General features: G+C 44.6%; 1 protein-coding gene across 1 annotated transcript; it reads left to right on the forward strand.

Moving 5' to 3' along the window:
- The first annotated feature begins 443 nt into the window (after nucleotides 1-443).
- On the forward strand, nucleotides 444-18,876 carry LOC140597921 (phytanoyl-CoA dioxygenase, peroxisomal-like). The gene is made up of 9 exons (XM_072749504.1): nucleotides 444-851; nucleotides 2,540-2,598; nucleotides 4,617-4,727; nucleotides 5,359-5,527; nucleotides 10,420-10,501; nucleotides 11,688-11,869; nucleotides 13,758-13,907; nucleotides 16,470-16,604; nucleotides 18,567-18,876. The coding sequence occupies exons 1-9, from the start codon at nucleotides 777-779 to the stop codon at nucleotides 18,618-18,620; spliced, it is 1,017 nt and encodes a 338-aa protein (XP_072605605.1). The 5' UTR covers nucleotides 444-776; the 3' UTR covers nucleotides 18,621-18,876.
- The last annotated feature ends 168 nt before the right edge of the window (nucleotides 18,877-19,044 follow it).

Below are 19,044 nucleotides of genomic sequence, written 5' to 3' on the forward strand. Positions count from 1 at the left end.
TTCTTATAGTCATTATGGAAAATAGTATGGAAGGGGAAGAGAAAGGGAAGGGGAAGGGGAAAGGGGAAGGGAAAGGAAGAAAGGGGCACATGGTGGATCATAGATTGATGTTGTGGTGTTGAGTTCAATCCCCAGGTTGGGGGAAGAGGTTACTTAAAAAATAAACTTAAAAAAAAAAAAGAAAAAGAAAAATCATTTCTATTTTTTAAAGAAAATTTAAAATAATACTAGACTGTGGATCACACTAGCTTCACAGAATCATTCTTTCAGGGACTTTCTTTTTCTTGAATGAGAAGCCAATATGTTTGGCTACCTCAGACTGGATGCCCAAATTCCTCTTTGGATCAGCACGTTACTTGTACCCGTAAACGACCATGTGAACTGTCAGAGCATCTGCACAGGGACGGGCCCAGTCACGTGGGATTAAACAGTCTGAAAGTCCCAGTTGGGAGCGTGGGTGATGTGTTGGCTCATTTCTCCCTGGGCGACCTTCACCGGGTTTGAAGCCCTTGAAAAGCACTTGCTCTGCTCTGGGAGGCAGTGAGGATCTCTGCGACGGAGGAGCAGGGTGTGCGGGCATCCATCCTCTCCGCCCGGGGCGCCCAGTGCGTGGACCCAGGAGGCCCGGGGCATCTCCGCACCACGCAGAATCCGGGAGCTCCAGGCCCTCCACCTGGGCCACTACTGCTCCTCATCAGCCCCCACCCCCCCACGCCCAGCCCTGCAGCAGCTGTTAGGCCCTGCTGAGCCGTCTCCTGTCGTCTCCCGTCGGGGCCATGAACCAGTGCCAGGCAGCCGCTCGCCTGCGCGTCGCGCTGGGACACCTCGGCCAGCCCTCGGCCAGGGCCGGCGTATCCTTTGGGCTGCGGGAGCTCGGGCTGCAGGAGGGGTGGCCTCCAGGGTCCCCTGGGTCGGCGCCCGCGTCCCCGTGATGGTCCCGCCTGTTCCGGGCGCCCGGGGCGGGGGGCACGGGGTGGGGGGCAGGGGGCAGGCGGCAGGGGGCATCCGGCCGCCCGGAGGGCGCGGGCAGTGCGGGCCCGGGGCTGATGCGCGCCCCCAGCCCCCGGCCTCCGTGCCGGCCCGGCCCAGGGCCCTGCGCTGCGGGCGGAGAGCAGGCGGCGTGCGCGCAGCTCCCCGGGCCTCTGGCCGCGGCCGCCCGGAGCCCGGGAAAGGCGAAGCACGGGCCCGGCACCGCGCGCGGAGCTGCCCGGGGCGGCCGGGCGGGCGGCAGCGGGAGCCTCGGGCCGGGCCGGCCCCCTCCGCGGGGGAGCCCGCTCTGGCCGCGGCCCCGGCGCTCCCCTCCTGCCCGGGACCTGCGTGCGCGCCCGCCGCCCCGCCGCCCGCCAAGCCCAGGGGCCCGCGCTCTCCGCGGCCTCGGCCTTCACGAGGGCAGCGCTGCTGTGGCATCCAGGACACGTCGCTGCAGGGCAGGGACACCCAATTGCCGGATAGAACCGGGTCTCCTGATCCCTCTGGGGGCCACTTCGGGGAGCCTGGGAAACGCTGCACGCGATTTTCCCTTCAGCCCGGGACTAGTCTCTGTCCTGCTGTGGGCAGGGTCCTGCATCTTTCCTACAAATGAGACTAGCTGTTGTAGGATTGCTCTGAGTTCCAAGCCTCGATGCAGCGGTAAACGAAAGTCCAGCCGCCCTCCCACAAGGCTGATGATGTGATCTCATCCGACGGGCCAGAAAGCAGAAACCCAGGCCAGGGGAGAGGCCACTCTTGACCGAAGCCATTTAACTAAAGCAGTGTGTTCCCGGACGGGCACCGTCAACAGCAGCTGGAAACTTGCTAGGAAGGCAGATTCCAGGCTCATCTCTGACCCTGGACTCCAAACACCTGGGAGTGGGGCCCAGCCATCTGTTTTCACTTGTTTCGGATACATGCCCAACAGTGAGAAGCACCAACATACTGGGACTAGGGATAACTGGGTCCAGTCTGGTACTACGGTTAACATTTGATACCATGGGCCCCTGGGTGGCTCAGTCCATGAGGCATCTGATTCCTGTTTCTGGCTCAGCTCTGGAGTGGAGCCTGTTGATTTAATAGACTCTTTATTTGTTTAATTTTTTAACGAGCCATATTCCTTCTCCTATTTTGGTCTGGACTGTCACTAACTTCAATACCTCTTTTGAAGAATACATTGCTCCTCACTGTTAGACATGAACCTTACAATGTTTATTTGTTCAGCAGTTTAGTGGAAGGAATAGTCACATAGAATAAACCAGGGAAATCTATGAAGGAAACAGTGATGGCTCAAGTGTGGGCTCAGCCATTCTCTGCTGGGTGACCTTGGACCAGTTACTGAGCCCAGGGGTCTAGGCCACCTGCTCTGGGCAGCAGGAATGCTGATAAAGGTCTTGGGGCTTCCAGCCCCTCCTCAGGATTTTGTGAATTGAAATGATGGAAGCAAGGGTGCATACCTGTCATCAGCTCTGTGTGTCTTCCTGGATGAGGGCTAATCCAGGGCCAACTGTGGTTTCCAGAAAATGCTGACTCTGAAATTTAATTTTATTTGCCTTAATTCATATCGTAGGTAGCTTACCCCACTTCGGGGGCTGTGTCTCCAAACAGCTTCCATCCTCCACAATTCCAGTAAGTAGATCTAATGGTCATTAAAAACCATATGATATACATATACACAGCTTTTTCTAGTGGGAATTAAGATATAAAATACAACATATTATGTTGTCTGGTGAATTTATTACACGGGGGTGCGGCGCTTGGGTGGCTCAGTGGGTTAAGTGTCTGACTCTTGATTTCTGTTCAGGTCATGGTCTCAGGATGGTGGGATGGAGCCCCATGGAGGGCTCTGTACTCAGCAGGGAGTCTGCTTGCCCCTTTCCCTCTCTGCTCACCCTGCCCTGCCTGTCCTCCCTCCCTCCCTCCCTAAAGAGAATAAATAAAATTAAAAATATAATTCATGGGACAGCCTAGGTGGCTCTGTGGTTTAGAGCCTTCCTTCAGCCCAGGGCCTGATCCTGGAGACCTGGGATCGAGTCCTGCGTCGGCTCCCTGCATGGAGCTTGCTTCTCCCTCTGCCTGTCTCTCTCTCTCTCTCTCTCTCTCTCATAAATAAATAAATAAATAAATAAATAAATAAATAAATAAATATTTAAAAAAATAATTCATTATAGAAATCCTCTGTTGCCTGGACTTGTTCTAATTAAACCTAGGGAAAATGTTGAAGACCTTGACTTAATTTTTATATGTATTTTAACATTCAGAAAGGCAAAAAATTTTAGAAGTGTATAATCTGATTAATTCTTTTTAAAGATTATTTATTTTTTTATTCATCAGAGAGACAGAGAGACAGAGAGGCAGAGACACAGGCAGAGGGAAAAGCAGGCTCCATGTGCCTGATCCGGACTGAATCCCAGCACTCCAGGATCATGGCCTGGGTGGAAGGCAGGTGCTAAGCACTGAGCCACCCAGGGATCCCCTACCCTGGTTATTTCACATTCAGGCATGTTACACCTCATTGAAGTTAGCCCTTAGTGTGTGGTCATACTGCCCTATTAGGTAGTATCTTTGGTTTATCTTAAATTATCTTTGTAGGAGAAGACATGATATCCATGGAATATTATCATAGAGCCACAATTCTGATGTAAATTAATGGATGGGGTGCTCTGAGTTGTGCATAAACAGACTTGGATTTTTCAACTTTGATTTCTTCTGAGAATGTATGATTTAATATAAAACATAAAATCTGTTATATTTAAAATAAAATTAAAATATAAAATCTACTGGATTTGATTCTCACCTAAAAAACCATACTTATTCCTTACAAAACAAATGACAAAATCAGAGAAATAAAAGGAATTTTAAAAAATCATTCATAATTCCATTACATAAGGCAATCACTTAAAAAAAAGTGTTTTTAAAAACATTTCTCTTCATTTTTTTCAAGTAGTGTCTTGGTTTTGTGCAAATCTAAGTATATTTTACTATTATAAGCACTGTCCCTGCTATTAAGTCCTTCATTTTTTTTTAAAGATTTATTTAATTAAGAGAGAGAAAGCATAAAGGGTAGCGAGTGAGAGGGACAGAGGGAGAGAATCTCAAGCAGATTCCCCGCTGAGGCCATAGTAAGCCATGGGCTCAATCTCAGGACCCATGAGATCATGACCTGATGTGAAATTACCAGTTGGCCCCTAACCGACTAAGCCACCCCAGGGCACATGCTCTTCACTTTTAAAGCCCGAGTCCTATCTATCACATTGAGTGGACATAAGTAATTAATTATTCTTCTATTTTTTTGGTGACAGTAGTTAATGTTTTGGATTTAAACCTTTTTTAAATAAATGTTGAGTTTAGGGGTTCCTGGCTGGCTCAGTCAGAAGAGCACGTGACTCTTGATCTTGGGGTTATGAGTTCAAACTCCATATGGGATATGGATATGGGTTGGATATAGGGATTACTTTTTAAAAAATGAACAAACTTAAAAGAAACGATTAGACATTAAATAAAAAGGTTCAGATTATTTTCTTAGAGTAAATAAAAAATAGAAATGCCAGATGGAAGAGTAGTAGAAACATTTCTCAGGTTCTTGATACATAGTGTTGGGTTGTGATCTTTCAGTTGGACTTATTTGAAAGTTTTCTTTCCTTTAGGTATACTCAGGATAATGATGTCCTAAGCCTAGAACAGAGAAAATTTTATGAAGAAAATGGGTTTCTTGTCATTAAAAATTTGGTGTCTGACACGGACATTCAACGCTTTAGGTACAGTAACCTTTTGTTATTTTAAGAAATATGTTCTATGTTTGCAATGGGAACATGGGTAGTAAGAGTAGTGTGTGCGTGTTCAGATATTTTTCAGGGACTGGTTCCTTGGGAAGTGGTTGGGAACATGAGCTCTGGAGCAGGAAGGGCTGGCTTTAATCTGAGCCTTTCTACTAAATGCTGTGTGCCCTGGTGCAACTTACTTTCCATGCCTCTCCTATCTCATCTGTAAAATGGGGATAATAGTACTGAGCCCTAGTGTTGTTGTGAGGACTGAATAAAGTAAAAGACGCACACAGTGCTTCCAACCTGGCCTGGCCCATGGAATGGAGGAGAGAAGTATTTGCCATTGTTACTCAGATGCAACCAAATCACAGATTTTCCCCACTGTTTTCTTAGGCTAAGGAAGATGTGAGTTCTCACAGCGAATTCTGGCCTCACATTGAGGAGGCAGGGGCTTGTGAGCTGGCCATTTCCTCCTCCCTATGCTCAGAGCTGCTCAGCCTGGTCTGGAGGTCAACTTGGTGCAGAGACACCATCTCCTCAATCTTTGTGGATCTTTCCACAGAACTGGCCAGGCAGGTGCCTGGAGCCTGCAGTAATGACATCATCTGCCAATTTCATTTCCTAGGGACCAGTTTGAAAGGATCTGCAGAGGGGAGGTGAAACCAAAACAAATGATAATAATGAGAGATGTGTCCATTGCAAAATCAGAATATATTCCAAGTGAAAGGATGATTTCAAAGATCCAAGACTTCCAAGACGACAAGGAACTCTTCAGATACTGCACTCTCCCTGAGGTTGGAGAACCTTTCTGTTTTCTTTGTTTTTAGGTTAACAGCCCACCTACATGCCTGCCCCAGGAATTGCTGCTTTTCCTTTATCTGAGCCCCTCTCTGGTGGCTGTAGAGCAGTGGTTCTCAGTTGGAGGAGCACATCTGGTGGCGCCTGGAGCCCTGTCGGGTTGCCACAAGGTTTGGTCTGTAGAGCCTGGGCATGCCGCTAATGGAGCCCAGGGAGCCTATAATGCACAGAAAGCCCCCTCCCCCCAAATAATGAATTATCCGGCCCCAAATGTCAATACTGGCCAGGTGGAGATACCCTGCTCTGGCGCTTGGTAATTAACCTGGTGGAGAAGGGCGGGAATTCTGCAGTCGAGAGGGGGAGCCTCTCTCACACTGGATATGGGCATATCAACAGGAGTCACATTGCAGATCCCACTCACTGTACATCCATTTATTGTTGCTTTTGTTTCTGTGAACCTGGTAGTAGAGGTTCAAGTAGGTCTTTAGAGTTAAACTTGTCTAAAAAATTATCATTCTTTAAGCATAAATCATATTTATAAAGTTATCCACATAATATAGAAAATGTAAAGTGAAGTCTCCCAACGTTCATCCCCACTCACTGCCAAGCTTTTAGGTGTATTCAACTACAATTCTTTCATGGCCTTGAAAATGCATCCATAACCCCCCACGTTTTGTGTAACACGGGAAGAAACTAGTTGTCACCGAGTCTTGTTCACTTATAATAGATCTCACACATCTTTCCATATCACTTACGTATCTATATCTATCACATACTTGCAAATTTCTGCATAAATGTATGACAGTTTATGGATCATTTATTTAGAATGGTTTTAGATTTTTTATTGTTTTTTAAGATTTTATTTATTCATGAGACAGAGAGAGAGGCAGAGACATAGGCAGATGGAGAATAAGCTACCTGTGGGCAGCCTGATGTGAGACTTGATCCCTGGCCCCAGGACCATGACCTGAGTCCAAGACAGACACTCAACACTGAGCCACTCATGTGTCCCTTGACCCATGGCACACTTTTTTTTTAAGGGGAACTTTGCATATAGAACATTTTAGAAATTATAACCCCAAGTGCTATTAGATAATTTGACTTAATGGGAACCTGGCTGCTTTAGTTGGTAGACGATGGGGGATTTTTTAGTTTTTAAGAGGTATGCACTTTTTTTTTTTTAAGATTTATGTATTTATTTTAGGCATGAGAAGGGGAAAAGGCAGAGGGAGAGGCAGAGGGAGAATCCTCAGGCAGACCCCCTGCTGAGTGCAGAGGATGACAGGTGCTGGATCCTTAGACCAAGATCATAACCTGAGCCCCAACCCAGAGGTGGACATTTAACCAAGTGAGATACTCAGGATATTCATGAGATATTCATGAGAGACGCAGAGAGAGAGGCAGAGACAGAGGCAGAGGCAGAGGCAGGTTCTTCACATGGAGCCTGCGCAGGACTTGATCTCTGGACTGGGATCATGCCCTGAGCCAAAGGCAGATGCTCAGTCGCTGAGCCACCCCGATGTCCCAGTTGCATGTGGAGATTATTTAAAATTTAGAAAAAAAAATTTAAATAAATAATTTAAAAAAGGAAGAAAATTGTCCTCATGAGAGAAGACTGTACAGGCAGGCCACCTATCATGTCCAGCCCCTTGGGTTGGGGACAAAGGGGGACATGGCCCCTGAATCATCTATTCTTCCCAACCTCAAGTCTTGCAATAGAAATGGAACTTGTGAGCATCTATCAAGGAGGAAAAGCTTGAAGTTAGAGGTAACTTGTGTTAGATGAATCACGATGAGGCCTCCAGGGTTCCCACCTTTTGTGTAACACGGGAACAAACTGGTTGTTACTGTGTTTTGTCCACTTATAATAGACCTCAGACATCTTCCCATATGACTTACATATTATCACGTGTATCTATATCTATATCATACTTGCAAACTTCTGCATAGCATCCCATTGTATGAATGTACCACAGTTTAGGAACCATTTATTTCAAATGCTTATAGTTTTATTTTTATTATTTTTTAAAGATTTTATTTATTTATTCATGAGAGACACAGAGAGAGAGGCAGAGACATAGGCAGAGGGAGAAGCAGACTCCTCACACAGAGCCTGATGCCGGACTTGATACCTGGACTGTGATCACACCCTGAGCCAAAGGCAGAGGCTCAACCCTGAGCCACCCAAGTGTCCCGGTTGTGTGTGGAGATTACTTAAAATTTAAAAAAATCTTTAAACAAATGATAAAAAAAGAAAGAATATTTTCCTCATGAGAGAAGACTGTACAGCAGGCCACCTATCATGTCCAGCCCCTTGGGTTGGGGACAAAGGGGGACAAGGTCCCTGAATCATCTATTCTTCCCAACCTCAAGTCTTGCAATGGAAATGGAACTTGTGAGCAGCAATCAAGGAGGAAAAGCTTGAAGTTAGAGGCAACTTGTGTTGCCTGAGGCCCTGGGGACCCGGAGGCCTCTATGGTTCCCACTGTTCTCAAGTGTGCACCATACACCTACTGGTTCATGCAATGACTTTTAGGAGATGGGTATGATATAGTAGTTGGGTATTTATTTCAATATGTATTGGAAAAAGTAGCTGGTGCATCAAACCTATGACTTCAGAAATATTATTAGCAGGATAAGACATGAGTTAATTTAGGAAAATTATTGACTAATATTGGGCAGTTAGCAACATATGCTAGAAATGGTAAAATGTCTCTTGAGTCACTGAAGTTTAGAAAATACTGGTAGGAGATGCTGGGCAGGCATGGCCCGATGGAGCATGTGAGTCTTGATCTCAGAGTCGTGGGCTCAAGCCCCATGTTGCGATAGAGATTACTTAAAACCAGGAAACAGGAAAGGAAAATATATGAAGAAATATATTTGAGGAATATATTCTTCAAAGAAAATATCACAAGAAAATATAAAAGATGACACCCTTTATAAAAAAAAAAAAAAACAAATATGAGCCCCGACTCCTAGGATTTTGGACCATTTCGAGTGATTCATGCTCAAATTGCCAATATGGCTTATACGGGAGATCAAGTAGTGAGAAAGCAGTAGAAGAGGCTTCATTTTTTGGAGTCAGACAGAACTGGAGATGGAATACCGTCCTTTTCGTTGAAATTGCTCTGCCACCTTGGGCACTTTATTATCTGCAGGATAATGATCATTTAAAGGATCTTTAATTCCTGGGGGCATTACTTTTCAGGGATTGTTGTGAGACTTAAGTGGCTGACACATAAAGCCCCTGGCAGGTGGTAGGCATGCAAAGCTGAGTGCTTTCCTCCCTAGTGGGTTAGACGTAGGAGGGAGCACACCTGCTGCCAGACCTTTGGCCAAATTCAGCCTCCCCACCCCGCCTCCGCTCCCTCATACTCTGTAACTGCACCTTGCGGTCAAGCACCAGTGCCCATGTCATTATTTAACATCCTTCCAACAGAATATAGACGCCATGGGAGGAGGGACCTGCTCATCTCACTCCCTGCTGCGTGTCCTTTTCTATCACTGTCTGGTTTGTAGCCCTCAGTGAAGAGCTGTGGAAAGGGAGGTGGCCTGACTGTGAAGTGTCTCCCTGTTGCTGTTCTCTTGTCCCCTAGGCTCTGCATGGCAGGTCCACGTTATTGGGGCCTCTCATGATCCTTTCATTTATTATTCTCTTTAAGATTCTACTTATTTGAGAGAGAAAGTGAGTGAGATCAAGAGAGAACATGAGTGGCAGGGAGGGGCAGAGGGAGAAGGAGAAGCTGACTCCTCTCTGAGCAGGGAGCTGGACATGGGGATCATGACCTGAACTGAAGGCAGGTGCTTAACTGACTGAGCTGCAATGGTGTCCCCCTACCACCTTTTTAAAAAGTGAGTTCTACACTCTAGGAGGAGCTTGCAGTCACGACCCCGAGATCAACAGGTTCATGTTCTAGTGATTGAGCCAGCCAGGTGCCCCTGTTGGTCCCTTCTTATGAAGAGTCTCCCTGAAGGGAAGAGGAAGGTGCCTTCTCCCTGGGCATCTATGGACAGTGTCAGGTGAAAGGAGGGCATTCCTGCCCGCCCAGTCGAAAGCTGAAGAAACTCTTTGCATTCTCGTAGAAAATGGGGTTTGGTTTCCAACTGGCTTAAAAAGCCTGTTTAAGGGCAGCTCCGGTGGCTAAGCACTTTAGCGCTGCCTTTGGCCCAGGGTATGATCCTGGAGACCTGGGATCGAGTCCCAAGTCGGACTCTTGGCATGGAGCCTGCTTCTCCTCTACCTGTGTCTCTGCCTCTCTTTCTCTGTATCTCTCATGAATAAATAAATAAAATCTTAAAAAAAAAAACTGTTTAATTCAAAGTGTTACAGATTTCCAGTGCTGAGTTTTTCATTCTTTGTTTGCAACGTTGGGAAATACCAACTGTTTTTTTTTCTTTAAATAAATGTTTGAGGGCAGCCCCGGTGGCTCAGCGGTTTAGCATCGCCTGCAGCTCAGGGCGTGATCCTGGAGACCTGGGATCGAGTCCCACGTCAGGCTCCCTGAATGGAGCCTGCTTCTCCCTCTGCCTGTGTCTCTGCCTCTCTCTCTCTCTCTCCTCTCTGTGTATTCTCATGAATAAATAAATAAAATCTTTAAAATAAATAAATAAATAAATAAATAAATGTTTGATAGAGAGGGAGAGGCAGAAGGAGAAAACCTGAAGTAGACCCATTACTGAGCAAGGACCCCAAGGCAGACCTGTATCCTATGACCCTGAGAACATGACCTGAGCTGAAATCAGGAGATGGATGCTTAAGCAACAGAGTCACCCAGGCACTTCTACCAAGTGTTTTGTATAACTATGTGCATTTTGACCCGTGTACAAATAAGTGTACATTGCATTACGTGGTTGTTTATTTGATTTCTCATGTACCCTTTACTCTTAGATTCTGAAATATGTGGAGTGCTTCACTGGACCCAATATTATGGCCATGCATGCAATGCTTATAAACAAACCTCCAGATTCTGGTAAAGTGCTTTTATTTGTTAAGTAGAAGCCAAAAAAAAAAAAAAAAAGAAAGGAAAAGTAAGACAAAGTTTCAAGGATTCAAACTATAGCTTTGTGTATAACTGCTGAACATTAAAAAACAAATGTGGGGACGCCTGGGTGGCCCAGTGGTTGAGGGTATGGCTTTGGCTCAGGTGGTGATCCTTGGGTCCTGGGATCTAGTCCTGCATCAGGCTCCTCGCAGGGAGCCTGCTTCTCCCTCTGCCCCTGTCTGTGACTCTCATGAATAAATAAATAAGATCTTTAAAAACATAAAATAAGGGCAGCCCAGGTGGTTCAGCGGTTTGGCGCCACCTTCAGCCCAGGGTGTGATCCTGGAGACCAGTGATCCAGTCCCATGTCAGGCTCCCTGCATGGAGCCTGCTTCTCCCTCTGCCTGTGTCTCTGCCTCTCTCTCACTCTCTGTGTCTCTCATGAATAAATAAATAAAATCTTAAAAAAAAAATGTGTATATACTTTTAAGTCTTAAAACAGTATGTATCATAAGAATCGTGAAGTAGAGTAGGGATTTCAGATGTCAACTACAGGGTTATTTTTTCTTACTTTTTAAAGATTTTATTAATTTTTTTGAGAGAGAGGGAGAGACATCATAGAGGAAGAGAGAGAAGCAGATTCCCTGCTAAGCAGAACCCTATGCAGGGCTTGATCCCAGGGCCCTGAGATCCTGAGCTGAGAAGAAGGCAAATGCTTAACCCACCAAGCCACCCAGGAGCCCTTAGAGGCCTTTTATTAATTTAGTTAGCAGATATTTTTTGCATCAGCCACTTAGAAGGCTAACAGGAAACCTCAAATTTGGTTGCTCTCTTCAATTACTCAAACTTTTTTTTTTCTTGAATACTAGATTCTATACCCAAACCACAATTACAAAGCAATAAAATGCAATAGAGTTCATGACGTGTATGAATTGCTAGTGAATGTTGTGTGTCAGTAAGTCCTCGGCTCCCAGAAACCCAGAAAAAAAGTAGTGGATCTGGAGTTGCCCTGTGGATTTGATATTCGAATTTGATGTTTATCTCTCTGGACTGATTCTCAATAATGTTGTTTCACTTCTTTGGGTTTTGTAGGAATAGTCATTGCTGTGGTTTTGCAGGCAAAAGAGATGAAATCTGAGATGCAAGTGTGTGTTAACAGCAGGTTCTGTTTCAGGCAAGAAGACATCCCGCCATCCCTTGCACCAGGATCTGCACTACTTCCCCTTCAGGCCCAGCAATAAAATTGTCTGTGCTTGGACAGCCATGGAGCACATCGACAGGAACAATGGCTGCCTGTGTGTGCTTCCAGGCACACACAAAGGCTATCTGAAGCCACACAATTATCCCCAATGGGAGGTATGTCTGCGTAGAGGAGGAATCATTTTTTTTTTGTTGTTTTTTTTTTTTTTTTTTAGGGTAGCTTTTTTTTTGTATTTTTTTATTGGAGTTCGATTTTTCAACCTATAGTATAATACCCAGTGCTCATCCTATCAAATGTCCCCCTCGATGCCTGTCACCCAGTCACCCCATCGCCCTGCCTGCCTCCCCTTCCACTACCCCTTGTTCCTTTCCCAGAATTAGGAGTCTCATGTTCTAGCTCAGAGGAAGAATCTGTTTTTTGTCTGTTTTTGTCGTTGTTTTCTTTTAAGATTTTATTTATTCATTTGAGAGAGAGAGAAAGAGCACAAGCACATGGGAGAGGAGGGGAGGAGAGAGACAAAGGGTAAGGGAGAGGGACAAGCAGACTCTGCTGAGCACGAGTCAGATATGTGGCTTGAACTTCGCACCCTGAGATCATGACCTGGGTTGGCATCAAGACTTGGACGCCCAACTGACTGAGCTACCCAGGCACCCCTAGAGGAAAATCTTAACCAGAATATTGTTTGTTTTGATTTCACATCACTATCCATAAAGAGCTTTAACAATCAGATGGCATTTCCTTCTTAACAAAACATCATTATAGGATTTACAATTAGGATCAGGGAAGATTCAAGGATGTCAGGTAAAATAACCATTTTTCCTTCATGAAGTGTTGGAAAGCTGACCAGCGTGGGGCACTTTGGGAGGTACTATATAGGATATGAAATTATCAAGCCCAATTGCACAGGTAAGATGTCAACACTTGCAACACCACATGCATGTGTAAAGTGCCAACTACTTCTTACCACTGATTGATGGCTCTTGGCATAAAGAAGAGAGAGGGCTCATCTCTTTTCTGCTAGAGAGACCAATGAAGACTCTGGGGAAGCATGAGTAGTATTCCATCACATGACTGTTACATGGTGTATGGAACTGAGCTAGTGAGGATGGAAGAGTATAGAAGGCTTTTGAGCCCATGAATGGTGAGATCAATTGTTCCTTCAATAATGATAATCTAGGGATCCCTGGGTGGCGCAGCGGTTTGGCGCCTGCCTTTGGCCCAGGGCGCGATCCTGGAGACCCCGGATCGAATCCCACATCAGGCTCCCGGTACATGGAGCCTGCTTCTTCCTCCGCCTGTGTCTCTGCCTCTCTCTCTCTCTCTCTGTGACTATCATAAATAAATAAAAATTTAAAAAAAAACATCTTTAAAAAAAAAAAAGATAATCTAGAGGCCTAGAGCAGGATATACTGGAGGTAAGAGTCCAGAGGCAGAGAAACCAGAGAGGAGATGGTAAGTGTTTTAGGTATCAGACAATATGGTCTTGAAATCCCATAATGATGGTCAGAATGAGAAGAGCACGGGTTGTTAACGCAGGAAGAATGAATGGGGTCCGTAGGAAGTAAAGAATATGGCTTTCAGGCCTTCTGTCTCAATTAGTTAGATTCTTGCACTGAGGATTAGTGCCAAGGAAAATACTGGGGTCTGGATTCTGATATAACTGAAACTGTAAGATTCACAAATTCAGTTGAGTTTTGGGGAAAGTTTGGTGCAGGCAACAGAAGTGGGCCGTGGCTGACTTAAGCCAAACGGATTGTTTTGGAGGGTGGCAGGCACCTGCTGAGTCCATGGAAAGGCTGGCTAGCTCTGATGAGCAGGAGAGTGGGGGTTATGTTCAGTGGGAACACTCGGGGTGGGGCACCTGGTGGGGTCAACTGAACTGTGATCATGACCAGTGCCTTCCATCTTCTGCTCAGATTCAAAGTGACCACAGTGGGAGGTTAGATTGACTGAGCTTATCTTTTTCTTGGAAGAACTTAGGAAATCTACTTGTTAGTCATTGGGTTCCTCAAATACAGAGTTGGGTTCTCTTATGTGTTCTAGGGGGGCGTGAACTTAATGTTCTATGGGATCCGGGACTACGATGAAAACAGCCCCCGCGTGCACCTCGTGATGGAGAAAGGAGACACCGTTTTCTTTCATCCTTTGCTCATCCACGGATCTGGCTGGAACAAAACTCAAGGATACCGCAAGGTATGCATTACATCACCGTGCTTTCCAAAGTCGAATAGGTTAGAAGCAAAAATGTCAAGATATGTGAAACTTTATGAGATTTGTGATGTTTAACTAAACTGCTCTTGCTCTGGTTTATTTACCAGGAAATATATTTGATACCTCATGCTTTTTTGCTAAGTTATCAGTAGGAGGCCATGTGACCTCTGGTTCCCAATCCTACTGATCTTGAATTAGGAACATTCATAGAGTTGCTTGGTAGCCCGCCGCCTGTGCTTTTGGAGACAGAAAGAATGGATGATGTACTAAAATCTTAAAATGGGAAATGGATATAAGAACCATTTATGACGGCAGTTTATAATAGCTTTGTTATTGAATTGGCTGCCCAGAAATAAGATTTGGCAGCGAGCCATGTTTTTTGCCCCATAGCAATGAATATATTAAAAGCCTATTGATTTCATTGCTTACATTAAAATTTGACAGAATTTCCCAATATTCCCAGATTTCTCTCTTTTCAAAAATTCAGCAGCTCTGACAGTACTGTGGACTGAAATTATTCCACATTACATGGCTCTTATTATGATATATCGGGGGTTTTTGGGGTTGAGTGAAGCGTGCCAGTTTGTCACACCAACACCCATTGTCTCCCTAGGTGCAGGGTTAGCTACCATGTTTCATCTTCCATTCATTCATATTTCCACCAGGTCAACAGGGCCAGGATGAGGGTGAGGCAAGAAAGCCCTCTCCTCCAGGGAAAATTTAGCAGGGGTCGGGGGATGGTGCAAAAAACCTCAACAATGAAGTTAAATGATAGTTTAAGGCAGTATTTAGAAAATCAAAATTAATGCAAAAAATATCTTGATGAACAGAATGCCAAAATTTTAAATAAAGACTAGATAAAAAAAAAAAAAAGACTAGATCAGACTCCCCACCAACATGATCCTCAGAACTGTACAAGCAGGGGTACAGCCACAATGACATAAATAATGTGAATGTTCGTGAAATTCATGAATTTGGCCATTTATCATGTGTCCTTGGTGTCAAAATTCAACTGGATATGAAAAATGGAATTTTATGTATACGCATCTGTATCAAAACAGCAAGCTAAGACAAATAGTCTGAAAGTCTGTATGAGTTAGAGAATTATATTACTTCCTATATGATCAGGGTTATAAACTGAGTAGGATAACATACTGAAAGATCTCATGTCAAAACCTGAAAATATAGTATAAAGTGATTACTGTATGAAACTAAAAGGTAAATAATAAGAAACCAAGTAATGTGATTGATAATATCCTAACTTTGTAATTTTTCAGTAGTCTTTGAACTACTTTATTTGGGAAAAGATGAACCCCTACAAAAAGACTTAAAAATGCGTATATGGTAATGTACTTATCTCGTCTGGCCTCAGGTGTCACTTTTTCTTGGTGTGGTGTGGGGGCTTCCATGGGAAATGGGGGACCCTGTGTGGTTCAGCGGTTGAGCGTCTGCCTTGGCTCAGGGGGTGATCCCAGTCCGGGTATCCAGTCCTACATTGGGCTGCCTGCATGGAGCCTGCTTCTCCTTTGCCTGTGTCTCTGCCCCCCTCTGTGTCTCTCGTGAACAAATTTTTAAAAAAATATATAATAAAAATTAAAAAAAAAAAAGGAAATGGAATTTGTGACTCCACTGTCTACAAATCTCATGTTGTGAGCAAAGCAGACAGCCCTTCTGAGAGGTGAGGTCATCTCAAGAGAAGAGAACTAACATGCGACTAGGAAAGTGAGTTTTAAGTTTATCTGCTGATAACCTTTTCAAGAATGGGGAGAACCGGGCAGCCCCAGTGGCCCAGCGGTTTAGCGCCAAGTGCAGCCCGGGGTGTGATCCTGGAGACTCAGGATCCAGTCCCATATCGGGCTTCCTGCAGGGAGCCTACTTCTCCCTCTGCCTGTGTCTCTGCCTCTCTCTTCGCTCTCTCTGAATGAATAAATAAATAAATCTTAAAAAAAAAAAAAAAAAAGAATGGGGAGAACCAAGTAACCTCCTTTCCCTTAAGAAGGACACAAGATGCATACCTCATGTGACTGATCTTGGACTTCAAATGTCCTTGTGATTTGAAAGGGGTGGGTGTGTATATTATTTTCCTTTGCAAGGTATTTTTTATGTTGATTTCCCTGATCTTTAGACATTAAAATAACAAAGCACCACAAACTCAGCTGAGTAACTAACTTCTGTGACTAAGAAGAGGATGAAGAACCCTGGAACCCATTCCTGTTTAGGACTCGAGGACATGCACTCGCTAGATAAATCACATGTTAAAAAGTTTAAAGTCCTCTTACTCTGGTCATTATGTTCTCTGCCCATTTTGAAAACAAGTATCCCAAGGAGCTTAAAACCTCGTGGAATTTCTCAGTCAGCCTTTTAGCTGTACCAAGGGGAGAAAAGATACTGAACCCCAAAGAGACTAATCCAAGACACGATGGAACATTCTAGAAATCAAATGCTAGTGAACTAGCTGGTGTTCTAAAAGAAGTCTTTCTGTTTGGTTGTTGCTGTTAACAAATTTTTTTTCTCCCCCAATATTAATCATTTCACCCTGTACAGGCAATTTCCTGCCATTTCGCCAGTGCTGACTGCCACTACATCGATGTGAAAGGCACCAGTCAAGAAATCGTTGAGAGGGAAGTTATGGAGTTAGTACACAGATTATACGGAATTCCGAAAGATACCAGTTTGAAGGTACGTTTGTATGAGATGAAAGATTTATAAGACTATTTTCTTCAATGCATGACATTACTCACATCTATGTTTTTTAAGATTTTCTTTATTCATTTGAGAAAGAAAGAGAGAGAGAGAGGGAGAGAGAGCATGAGCAGTGGGGACAGAAAGAGGGAGAGGAAGAAGTAGACTTCCTGCTGAGCAGGGAGCCTGATGCTGGGATCAATCCAGGATCCTGAGATCATGAACTAAGTGGAACATAGAGGCTTAACCAGCTGAGCCACCCGGCAACTCTGTTATCCCTGATTTAATTTGGAAGCATAATGTGCATTGTTTAGAGCACCTTGCAGAAGCCTTGCTGAGATCCACTGAGAATTTCAGCTAGTACTTGCTTCCCCCACGTGGGGCACCTGAGCATCCCAGACTTCTTTATGTCTTTTGGCCGCTCTGTGCTGTGTAGGCTATCCTGTTCCAGAACAGGCAGGTAGGAAAGGAAACAGCAGATCTGGAGGAGAGCAAGTGAGCGACAAAAGCCACCTTCTGAATGCACATAAGGAAAGTTAAAGGTTTGGGGTGTTACCCATAGGCCTCCCTTAATTTCTATACAACAGAGTATTTACACATATGCAGATCCATTAAGTGACCCAGAAGCAATTCTCAAGCAGGTTTCTGTGTGGGTCAGTTAGCATCTGGGGTTCCATGGAGCTGATGGCAGAAACCACTGATGCTTATCAAGAGGGGACATGAGACATTATTTCATATGCTTTGCTACTTAATACACAAGACTTGTAAAGTAGTTGCATGTAGCTAGCGGGCATTCAGTGCTGCTGATGATCCCCAGACAAATTACAGTCAAGCCAAAGAAATAAACATATTTGCCTGGTAGACAAAGACATTTTAGCCTCCAAACCAAAAGGCTAATCCTATGTTTCAGTTTGCAGGAATCACCAATATATGTTTCCTAGGGGGTGACAGGACCTCCACGTAGACTGAATGTAATGATAACTTGGCCCCTCTAGTACTGTGAAGAGTACCGCACACCAGCACTACGCTACTGGGCCACTGGGAATCAACTTCTGAAACTCATTCCCAGCTGAAGAATCTTACTTCCTCCTTGGCCCCTTCTCCCTTTAGAACCTATGAATCTATCCCATATCAGAAAAGACTCTCATTTCAGATTTGCCGATGATGGGAAGTCTTGTCCTTCTCTCTTTGCCCAGTTTTTAAAAGCTTTTATGAAGGCATCCTCTTTTGTCAATTGGGGCTTTCGGGCAACACACTGATTCTTGCAGCAGAAAAAAAAAGCATATATTGTGTTGGCAGTTTGTCAGGGTTGTAAATAAATGAGCTGCCTCCAGTATTTATTTCAATTATTTGAGAGAGAGAGAGAGAGAACGTGAGCAGGAGGTGGGGGTCCGGGCAGAAGGAGAGGGAGGGAATCTCCAGCAGATTCCCCACTGAGCCAGGACCCCAACACAGAGTCCATCCCACAACCCTGAGATGAGTTGGACTCTGACTGAGCAACCCAGGTGCCACAAGAAAGTTTGTTGACTTAGAAGTCTCAGTTGTTTGATTAAGAACAAAAGAATAATACCAAATCAACCCAATACCAAATCATGACCTGATTTTCACTGAGGAGGAGATCACTCTAGATGAAGCAGCGCGTGGCTAAAGGAAAGCCAGACAAGGAGTACAGGTCTTCTTGACCAAACAGCATGCTAAGCCTGTTGAGGACACCTGTAGTCAACAGGAGCACCAATTGGCACAGGCTGACTGGCGTCTGGCTCTCTCAGTTTGTTCAACATGATTTCAGATGTTGACAAGTAAATTATTGGGAGTCTTAAAAAATGGTTTATTTACTGATAGGACCACTGTGAGAGTTTTTCCATTTAACTATTGGTAGATGCTAGAAATCTACTTTTTTCTTATGCTGAATACATTCCCAGTGTTCCGTGGACTCATTGTGGTTGGCTTTATTTCCAGGATGTCTTTAGACTGGGAGGACAGCTGGTGAAAGGAAGAAGGACCAACCTTTGAAGTAGCCGTCTGCTGGAGCTCTTTGAGAGGAAACCAAAAGGAATCAAGATGCCTACGGAACCTGTTTTATTAATGAGCTGTCCTAATCTTTCCCATCACTTGTATGAAGAGCACAAAGAACTTACAGGGAACTTTATGGTATCTTGTTAGCTCTGGGTGAGGGGCTGTTGTTTTAATGGATGAACAGGTGTAACAGTGGCATATTACTATTGTCAGGAATACTACTTTGCACCTAATAAAGGTCACTGATGTCTAATTTAAGTGTGTTCAGTTACTTTCATTCAGTTAGCTCTTTGCCCAAGCAAGAGGAATGCTTGATTTCATGGCATGAGAGTCTTCTCAGATCTAGAACACTGTCCTGTACACACATGTTTAATGATTGGCATTCTGGAGTGAGGACAAGGGTGGATGTTCATGCTCTGAC

Source organism: Vulpes vulpes, chromosome 2, assembly GCF_048418805.1.
Source record: "Vulpes vulpes isolate BD-2025 chromosome 2, VulVul3, whole genome shotgun sequence".
Taxonomy (NCBI): Eukaryota; Metazoa; Chordata; class Mammalia; order Carnivora; family Canidae; genus Vulpes; species Vulpes vulpes.

Excerpts from the sequence above, each read along its gene's own strand:
- LOC140597921 (XM_072749504.1), top strand. The coding sequence starts at position 777 with ATGAACCAGTGCCAGGCAGCCGCTCGCCTGCGCGTCGCGCTGGGACAC. Across the intron at positions 13,908-16,469 it reads AAACTCAAGGATACCGCAAG|GCAATTTCCTGCCATTTCGC; the intron begins GTATGCATTACA and ends CACCCTGTACAG. Across the intron at positions 16,605-18,566 it reads CGAAAGATACCAGTTTGAAG|GATGTCTTTAGACTGGGAGG; the intron begins GTACGTTTGTAT and ends CTTTATTTCCAG.